Source organism: Drosophila obscura, unplaced genomic scaffold (genome assembly GCF_018151105.1).
Source record: "Drosophila obscura isolate BZ-5 IFL unplaced genomic scaffold, ASM1815110v1 contig_9, whole genome shotgun sequence".
NCBI lineage: Eukaryota > Metazoa > Arthropoda > Insecta > Diptera > Drosophilidae > Drosophila > Drosophila obscura.
Genome location: NW_024542883.1, coordinates 4,119,202 through 4,128,998, shown reverse-complemented (window position 1 = coordinate 4,128,998; position 9,797 = coordinate 4,119,202). Strand labels below are relative to the sequence as shown.

At 45.3% G+C, this 9,797-nt stretch overlaps 2 protein-coding genes across 3 annotated transcripts; both read right to left on the bottom strand.

Moving 5' to 3' along the window:
• Window positions 1-607: 607 nt before the first annotated feature.
• Window positions 608-2,414, bottom strand: LOC111079109. Its single transcript, XM_022374130.2, has one exon. The coding sequence runs from the start codon at window positions 2,243-2,245 to the stop codon at window positions 830-832; it is 1,416 nt and encodes a 471-aa protein (XP_022229822.2). The 5' UTR covers window positions 2,246-2,414; the 3' UTR covers window positions 608-829.
• A 5,312-nt stretch (window positions 2,415-7,726) lies between these two features.
• On the bottom strand, window positions 7,727-8,977 carry LOC111079113. 2 transcript variants are annotated; one of them, XR_002608306.2, is made up of 3 exons: window positions 8,748-8,977; window positions 8,549-8,687; window positions 7,727-8,491 (listed from the first exon to the last, which is right to left on the bottom strand). XR_002608306.2 is itself a non-coding variant. In XM_022374134.2 (3 exons), the coding sequence occupies exons 1-3, from the start codon at window positions 8,960-8,962 to the stop codon at window positions 8,430-8,432; spliced, it is 411 nt and encodes a 136-aa protein (XP_022229826.1). In that variant the 5' UTR covers window positions 8,963-8,977; the 3' UTR covers window positions 7,727-8,429. The 2 variants fall into 2 exon arrangements, 1 of the variants encoding a protein (XP_022229826.1); XM_022374134.2 differs by having other exon boundaries at window positions 8,753-8,977.
• Between the last annotated feature and the right edge of the window lie 820 nt (window positions 8,978-9,797).

The following is a 9,797-nucleotide window of genomic DNA, read 5'->3' as shown; positions in this document are numbered from 1 at the left end:
TCGCATGTCAATTTGATGGCAATTAAGTTTGCTCTAGCTTTGTTTTAATAATAAATTTAATGAGCTGCCAAAAATGGTTGCAAATTTACGTGGCAATTAGCGGGCTAAACGACGACAGCATGGATGGCGACACTTGGCCAAGAGATCGTGTGCTGGCCAGCCTCGGCGTGTACACAGTGTATGTGTATTATTTTGCTAATGAGCGCTCCCATTTTTCCCCCTATCGTTTTATTTCAGTTTCTTCGCTGGCCCGAGGCTTGTCCGAGGTGCTGCAGTGTAAGTGTAGCCAAGGCACCTCGAGGGTGTGGCGGCCAGATTTTGGAGCTGGCTTATATGTATGTGACGGAGTAAGGCATGGTACATAGTATGTGAGTTTTAAGTTAAAGCATGACTAGCTGCTATATTTATATTTATATTTATTTGTTACGTACAAGAGGGTACAAGGGTACAAGATGCGCCTGGCATCGCGTGCTACGTATTTGTTTTGGTGGGTAAATATCGCAGATAAATTACAAACATTTTAGTTTCATTCAAATAAATACAAATAAATATTACACTGTATCTGGCGTGGAAGTACGGAAGAACGATACATTACAAGCGATTGGTAAAATTCTACGTTTACACATTTATTAAAAACAAAGTGTTCGAGACAAGTTTTTTGCCATGCAGTTGAAACAGTCCACAGGCATGCCACTCAGGTACTGCATGCCGATTCGCCTGCCATCCATCTGCCTGCTGAGTAATAGTTTCTATGGGTTACCCATCCATGGCAGATTGAAAGTGTTAGCTGTGAGAAGGCACTCTGCCTCTGCCTCTGCGTCTGCCTGCTCTACATCTGCGGATGGTAGCCGTATTTTGTAAACAACTCTTCCTTGGAGAGCGTCCGCTCGATCTGCTCCGGATCGAGGTTAAAGTATCGGGGCAGAATCTTCCACTGCAACTTGTTGAAGTAGTTGTACTCGCCGGACTCCTGGAAGCCGAGATAAGCGTAGTTTGGATTATCAGATTGTCGCCGGAGCCAGAGGCACTCTTCCATGTGGAAGCGCCAATTCCGCTCGGCCAACTCGGCGGCGGCCAGCATCTGCATCATGTCCCCGGGGCAGTTGTAAAAGAAGTAAAATAGGAGCTCGGCCTCCATCTGCGTTATTTTGGGCTGCAGCAAGCCGAGTCTGCTGGCCATTCGCCGGTCGATGGGCTCATTGAAGTTAATGTCACTGAGGCCATAGCGAAGACCCCGGAATGGCCCAGCAAAGGGTGAATGAAGGTTTCGAAAGATGTCGGCCCTATAGTCGGTCTCCATGCTCATAAGATCGTCTTCACCATAGACCATGGGCACAAGGTCGGAATCTTGGGCTACTCCCAGCCTGCTCGCCAGTCCTAGCAGGCCGAAGGCTCCTTGGGAGTCTACATTGGATCCAGGAGACTTCGAATTTCTGCCGCCCATGGCTAATTCCGCGTAGTGTGTCTTGTGGGAGGCGTGGATCGTTGTTTTCTCGAATCCAGGCGGGTCTGAACATCTCGCGGGCGGGGAATCTGAATCCAGGTTGCCAATGGAGCCATTCACTGAGCGTTGTCGCACACCCTCCTGGATAAACTGCTTGGAAAATATGAGACTGACTTCACAAAGTATTTCCGCCGCTGGTTGTTCGTGGACGTAGCTGGCGGCTTCGGGGACGTAGTCGGCATTCTGGCCATTGACCTCAAAGGAAGAACCGCTGGCGCTGGAGTCACTCTCCGTGAAAGTTGTCTTGGGTGAGGCAGCGTCGCACTCGAACACATGGTCATCATCTTGATCGCTGGACAAGGACAATTCCTCTGCTGCAGAGAGTAGGCTGTACACGGACTTCGGTTCATCTGCCACCAAATCGTCTTCCGTGGTCTCGTCCGTGGGGGACGAGGAAATGTGCAGAGATTTCGGAATGGTTATTATGATCTCTTCGTCGTCACTGATCATACTCGTCCAGTCGTCAGGCACCGAGCTCACCGACGCGGGCCTTCCTCCTGGCAGGGCCGGAAAATCCTCTCGGAAAATGCTGAATTCGGGTGGTGAGAGTTGGTGTGGTGGCTCCACTGGTGCAGGCTCCTCCTTGGGCATATTCTTCACCACATCCACATAGAGGACAGGACCCTTCACACTCACATCGGAGGGCACCGACTGCAGGCCCGACAGTTTCCTTTCCACATGGGACGGCACGCCGGCGGCGGCCGCCGCTGCAGCTATGGCCTTGGCATTGTGACGCTTCATCGTGGACTGGGCGGCGAACAGAATGATATCGAAAGATTGCCAAATAACAGAAATTTCGATGCCGAACAACAAACAGCAGATGTTTTTCAGGGGAAAAAAACAAACTCACAAACAACCGAAAATTGCTGCCCTGACAGTTCAGTGTATGAAAAGCACACCAAACGGCACACTTTCCAACACTGGCACGAACGAGAACAAGCTGCCGATTTGCCATCCCTAGCACATGCAAAATTTCTGAAATTGCTTTGAAATTGTTGATAATAAATGAACTGTGCTGTTGCTTGTGGAGTTGGAGATGGAGTTGGAGTTGCAGTTGAAGGCCTGTCTGTCGCTGTGTGGGTGCTGAGGAAATTGCCATAAACCAATTTAAAAGCCGGAGCCATAAATTTGCCAGACCCAATAGCACAGCCCAATAGCAAATCCACCTGCAGCTGGAGCCGAATGGACGAAGTGCAGGAGAAGAAGAGTGCGCTTCTCGGGCCCAGTCCATCTACGAGTGTAAAAACTGGTCAGGGAGTATAGCCCATTAACTTAAAATGACACCAGAGTAACATAAATCTCCTCTTTTGCTAGTTGCCTGCTGCACTTAGAGGCAAATGTCTGGAAATTGACAAAAGAAACGCCGCAGCGCTGTGGCCAGAGGTGGCAGCGGCAGCGGCTGCGGCAAAGGTGGGTTCTGCGGAGGTGTCGGGTCGGGTCGGGAAAGGCGTTGGCTTTGTGCGCTAATAGCCCAAGAGCCCGCATCAGGACCAGCCCACCACGTCCCGTCCCGAGGTTGAGTCATTTGCCTGCGCTGGCGAAATTTATGCGAGCGTCAAATTAACGAACTTGTCCGGGATGGGAGCCTGCCCCGACCGAGCCGAGCCGAGCCGAGCAGAGCATCGCTCTATGACAGTGGCAGCAGAGTCACAACACAGCACTCGGAAAATCAGGTGCAGGCCCGCACTGTCCCTCCCTCTGGGTAAGCAAATTAAGCACAAACAATATGAAAATACAATAATGTAAAACCCAGCCGCTGGCCAAGAAAAATGATACACATAAAGAAGCAGAGTCCCAGAGACCATGCTCCTCTGTCCGCGACTCTGCAGCTAACGAACGGGCAAACGGGAATCCAAGTCATCACGAACTGAAGGCAGAAGCTGCTGCTGCTGCGGCCACGGCCACGTAGCCCACAATAAATCATACTCATGTTGCCAGAGACAACGGCAAAGCCGCCAACCGCCAACTCCAGACCCTGGGCCCCGCGATCGCCTTGTGGACGTCGATGGGTCAGGCAATTGCTGAGCCGTTAAATTGCCATTGCCATTGCCAGTCATTGAGGCCTGGCCAAGGTCTAGGCCAAGAAGCATGAGACCAATAGGTGTTAACCAGAGCTGCTTATGCGGGGATCTTTAATTGGATGTCAGATATTTCTGTATTATGGAATACTTCTCCAGAGGACATTGTCAGAACACTGCAATAAAACTCGCTCGTGCACTACCTGCCGTGTCACGGGGCCATCTCCAACGCTTAACTTCCTAGATTACCGAGTCCACTCTTTGTATATTTGCAGAGGGAACCTGTTCGTCTCCGTCAGGCGTACATTATGGAAATTAGTATCGGCTTAAGTGACGCCCCGTCCGCCAGCGGACTCAAATGACCCGACTACGGCTCGCTCCATTGGGTGCGTGTTGCCATCTCTCCTAATGACCGTCGGGAGCGACACCGGCACTTGTACCTCCGTCTAAGACGGCACTATGCGCTGAGCAGACCCAGCCGCGGCAGTAGTCCCACAGTCGGATGAGTTTACGATCTCATTGGAACTGTGGCTGGGCTGTGGTGCCACGCGGGCCATTAGCCGAAGCGTTCAGCGTAATGGCCACATGTTTATGGGGTTCTTTGCAGCTTTAAAAATTATGCACAATAAGGCGTAGATCACTCTTGGGATTTTGCCAGCTTTGTGGGCGTTCGCCGAGTCAAGGTTAAATCGGGATACGTTTTTCTTTTACGAGCCTCCTCCACTTACAAAAATAAGTTTTGTAAGCCCCGAAAGTAAATTACACAAAGGTGCACAGTGGTCACAATATTTTCTACCCGTATCACCCCTTACAGATCATGCTGAATGGGCTATATATTCAGCTAATATTATTCACACCTGTATTTAACACAAAGAAACAAATGTGCCAAAATAGCTACTGCTCGGAAATGATCCACAGGCATCTGGTCTCCAAATTCAAGTCATGGGGCGCATCTGCACCCGCAACAAGTCGATGCTATTCCCGGTACAAGTATTCAACCTCCATTTATTTTTGTATGGTTTTTTAAAAAAAGACAACAACAAATTGTAACCTTGATCAGTGATAAGAATTAAGCCGTAGCAGACAAGGATAAGGCCTTCGGCTAAATCATATTATATGTAGAATATCAGTATTATTTTATTGACTAATTAACCAACCCACAAGATCTGCCACCGCTTGCATTGGGCCTAAGAATTATGAGGCAGTGCAGCTACATACGAGTACATATATGTGCATGTATGTATGTATATGCACGTGATTGATCAGGATTTCTCCCACATAGTACAACAATTGGCATTTGCAATCAGAGCAGCAGCAGCAGCGGCGGCAGCAGCGGCGGCGACGGCAGCCCCAGAGAGTCACGCACTGCCGGCAAGTGAATGGCAGGCGGCAAAAGTCGCGACAGGTAGCCCCCCTTGGGCCTACTGTGAGCCAACGTAGGTGGCACTCTGGACACAACACATTTGAAACAGGCAGCCGGTGGCACACGGCGCTGGGACAGCGGAGCGAGAGCGAGAGTCACCAAGCCACTAACTGGCCAAGTGTCAAACTTGCCAAATTGCAAACGAAGTTACGATGCAATCGCGGATTGGTTTATGCTGCCGTTTTGACCGGACTGCAATTATATTTATTTTATTTTTTGCTTTGCCGTTGCTTATTTTGTATTTTTTTGGATCGCCTTTTCTTGGCTTAAATTTAATGAAATATTACGCGCACGTGTCAACGGAGCGATAAAATTTATTTACGCAGCATTGCGGGTCAAGTGAAAGCACATTTTTCTGTGCACAGACCTTCAAATTGAATTTAGCCAGAGTAAAGATTTCGGGGCTGAATCGCGACTCCTCCGGTACTCCTCCAGTACGCAGCTCGCATCGAATCGAAACCGAAATCGAAACTTAAACCTGACTTTCGGGGGCAGCATAAAAATGGGCGTAGGGCAGTCGCATTGACATGCGGCCATATTTTAAATGTCAACAGGAACGAAACGGACCGGAGATCCCATCGAAGCCCACCATCACCGACCGTCCCGCCAGGCCACAAGCCAAGGATGGAGCCCTGGACAAATCCGCCTTGTCCAAGCCCATCAGAAATTCAATAAAATACCATTAAATTACAAAATGAAGACAATTCATTTTTCTTGTTTTTTTTTCACTCTGTTTGGATGCGTTTTGTTTTTGTTTTCGATGCGATTAAATTTTGTTTCTTTAAGCAGGAGCATTTAATGTCGCTTTGCGGGCATAAGCCATAAAATATAAAAAATTATTCTTGCTTATAAATGTTGAGAGCGACATTTATCGTAATATTTTATGAAATCGGTGAATATTCGGCGAACGTGCTCGCAGCACGAGGATGCACGCGTAGACAAGGCAACTTTGTTGCGCCTCGAAGCTTACTTGGCCCGAAAGCAAAGTGATGCCTAACTTGCCGCAAAACGTTGGCAAGGTCAACGGTTATGGTGAGGCCTAAGAGTGAGCTATTTGTCAGTAAATTGAAAGTATTTGCTAATCTTATATATTTTGAGCAGTTTAAAAAAAAATTCCAGCACAGCTCGAGTACGAATTGGAATACAGTGGAAGTTCCGAATACTATCACGTTGGATGATCCAAGACTCAGCTTAATTCTGCAATACCCAGTTGTGATTATAGTTCGCTGATCCCCAGCTTGCAGCGTGCATCCCAAGACCGAGCGTACCCTTCGAGCGGGCCATAACTTCTGCCATAATCGAGTGTTGGGCAGAGAAAAAGGAAAGGAATGGAGATGGAGCCCCACAAAGAGTAATGGCCAAGGGTTGGCCCAGGGCAACGCCCATAATATACTACCGAATCGAATACGACACAATTTTTCTTATTCGCCTTCAACTTTGCACTGTGCACAATGGTCCCAAAGTTGTTTTTTTTGCATAAAGTCTTCAAATGTAGATACAGACTTGCAACTTTGCACATTTGGTAATATTAGGATTAATATTATATGCAAACATTTTTGGGCGAATCGGACCACGCCCACGCCCAGTTGGCAGCCTGGAGACTGTATTTTGTATCCGAAAATAAAGAAAACTATATTTTCTTAAAGATAATTGAATTTTGTGATAGAAATTTTTTGGGAGTAAAAAGGCAGAGTTTTAAACAAGTGCTTTCATTTTTAAAAATGCATAACTTTTCAGATAGATAAATCAACTAGAACTCTATGTGGAATAATCTATTCAATTAATTTAACTAATTTAATTTAAATAATTTAATTTCAATTTACAGTAACCAGTTTCAATTTTATAAAATTGAAAAAAAAATACCGCAAAAAATGATGAAATTTGAATTTGAAAGCTTAATATCTTCCAGGCGTTAAGCTGTAGATACAAAGAGTCTGGGTCGGATTTATAGCTGCGATTGTCAGCTTTTCAAAAATGCAACTATGCAACCAATATAAGACACTTAAGTTATGTGAAAAATAGAAGAACTACCTCTGAAAAAACACATGCAAAAAATACCAGATTTTAAAAATTCTTAAAAAAAAATGACTCCATAAAAAAAATAAAGTACTACAAAAATTTTTAAATTCCGAAATGAATCAGAGAAAGTAATTTTGGCTTACAGCCTAAATAAAAAGTTCAATTTTGTCGAGTAAAGTAATAAAATAATTGCTATTTAAATCTTTTCGACTGCATTGCTCACATTTCTTTTTTCATGACTAATAAAATTAGTAACGTTTTTTTTTACAACTGGAATATGCTTTACGCTGTTTTTTTTTCATTTTTCCAAACATAAATTCAATTACTTTATCAGCGCTGCGATCGTTATTGCAGGGCTTCACGACGAAATTCCTATATGACTGAAAACAAATTTTTTTCCAAATGGGTCAAAAACGGGCAAGGGAGATATAATAAATATTAATCTGCACACTTTAGTGAATAACTAAGCGTTTTAATCTTGGCTTTACCTCTGACGCCACGAAAGTTCTACGCTAGACAACACAACTACATTTGATAGACTTTTTAGCCAAATAGACATACATATACGCAACGCTAGAAAACAAAGAGAAGACACTTGCTCTTTTGAATATATGTTCTACATTAATTTTACATTAAAGAATAATGTAAAGTTTTGCAAAAAATTGCTGTAATTTCTCACATCCCAGGGCTTTTGACTTTGTGACGCCTCCAAAGGTGCAGGGCTGCCACAAGGCTCAAAAATAAAAAGGTTCCTTATTTTAGGGATATCTTTCCGAATATTTCGTTATTTAAAAAAAATCTTTTCATACATTTTTGAGCTTTATGCAAAAAAAAATCGAATTTGGGACCATTGTGCTGTGCTGCACTGCCAAAAATACTCGTACGTACGAGTGTAACGCGAAATAAAACCAAAATAAATCCAACCGCAGACCAGAGCAGAGCCCACTTTCAATTAATCAACGAAATTAATTAAGGCTTGCGATCGAGCAGTGGCTGGTTCAGTGACCAGCCAGCGGGCACCACTCTCAGCAATTGCAACATAATTTTCATTGGGCCCAGCGTGCGTTTTCATCGTGGCGGTTATCATCTGGACTGGACACTTGGACTCTTGGAAACTTGGACACTGGGATACTGGCGACTGCGACTGCGACTGGGACATTTGTATATGCAGACTGCGACAGTGGCCTTTCGCGCGCTTTCTGCGACTCAGTCAATTAGCACGCATGTAACTCGCCGGGCTATGCCGGGGCGATAATTAAACGTGGTTCGGCGCATGGCAGTCGGCGAATCTGGTGACAATTGCACACGATTTATGCCGCGCCACGTGGAGATTGAGCAACAGTTTCCCAATAAATCTGCGTTTAATCGCACCACAAAATGCTACACGCTGTGATTAGGCCTGGTCAAAACCGCGGCCGGTCGAACTACCGTTGCGGGTTAATGGGTAACCAGGACATGCGCTAGGCTAGTCCTCTGGTTCCACTTGCTGGTAGAATCTGAGTGCTACCAGTACGTCCAGACAGGTGCCTGTGGGCGAGAGGAGGCAGTCAGCGTTTTCGAATGATCCAGCAAAGACTTATGTACATCCGATGGAGAGCCCGGAACTGATCATCGACAAGGGTTGACTTATTTCCACGGACGCGATGAGCAAGTGGCAAATCAATTCCACAATCAGACCAATCAGCTTCGATACGATGTGCAGGGGCAGAATGTTGCTGCTTTCCTGGACAAATCACAATTTCGCTTTATTTTTCGCTCTTTAAGCGCTCACCTAGTGGCCTACCTTACCAGATAAATAGCGCTGATAAGCAGAAAACTTGCGAGTACATTAAAGAAGTCGGCAAAGATCCAGAGTGTTATGAGGCGAGTGCAGATGAATTTGCGCAAAAGTATCAGCCACACGAAATTGACTAAGGGAGGCACCAGCATGAAATAAGCCAGGAGCAGGCATATATATCGCAGCGGTATACAAAAGCAAAATTTTTTCAAAAATGGCATCCTGGCATGTGTATTTGTTACAATATTTGACAACTACTCAAAAGGCAATGTCTCGGAGGACATGATCCGTCGTTTTAAGTCCCGACTCAGAGCTCTTGGCGGCCTTTGGTCATCAAGGCTACGCCCAGAAGCATCTCGACACAAATCAAACCCTGGCCAGTCGCTACATACATGTGTATGTGCCCCACGAGTCCATGGAGGAGAATGCGGACTCAGTTCTCTCCCCCCGATAATGTGCGTGGTCAGTGAAAGTATAAAATGTCTTAGCTCACATTGTGCATACATACATATATACTCGTATGTAAAAAAAAACCACTGCATGAGGAACTGCTTGTCATGTGTGGGGTTGGGGAAAAGCTTTTAGCCAGAAAATATTGTCTAGGGCTAACTGCTAAAACAAAAGCCGTGTTTCCATCATCGGACTTTTCCCAAAGCTATTAATCGAAGCTGGCTGGGCAGTTGTCATGTGTGAGCTTTCTTTTTTGGCATCTTTTGGTAAGTTAACTGGTTCCGGAAGAGGCGATTGTAGCTGACTAGACAGACATCTATCAGTCTTAAAAGACTGGTGGTGTGTGGTTTGTTCTACAATTACTGACTGACTGATTAGATTAGATTATATTATTCAGTATTATTATTAAGTAATGTATTATTAGGTAATGTTACTCTTCATATGAATCTCTAGATAGAATAATTATTAAATGAACTGTAGGAAGAGGTTGATGTTAATTCGAGCCAAACATTTCAGTACAAATGATACCGATTCACAACAGACGTTCGTTGAGGGAATATCAAGTCGATTAGGCCACAAATCTCGAAGTCAATCTGTCTTCTATCT

Bases quoted from the DNA above. Each gene is read 5' to 3' on its own strand.
- LOC111079109 (XM_022374130.2), bottom strand. From the start codon at position 2,245: ATGAAGCGTCACAATGCCAAGGCCATAGCTGCAGCGGCGGCCGCCGCC.
- LOC111079113 (XM_022374134.2), bottom strand. From the start codon at position 8,962: ATGCCATTTTTGAAAAAATTTTGCTTTTGTATACCGCTGCGATATATA. The intron at 8,688-8,752 runs GTAAGGTAGGCC...TGATTTGTCCAG, and splicing joins TTATCAGCGCTATTTATCTG to GAAAGCAGCAACATTCTGCC. The intron at 8,492-8,548 runs GTACATAAGTCT...TCTCGCCCACAG, and splicing joins TTCCGGGCTCTCCATCGGAT to GCACCTGTCTGGACGTACTG.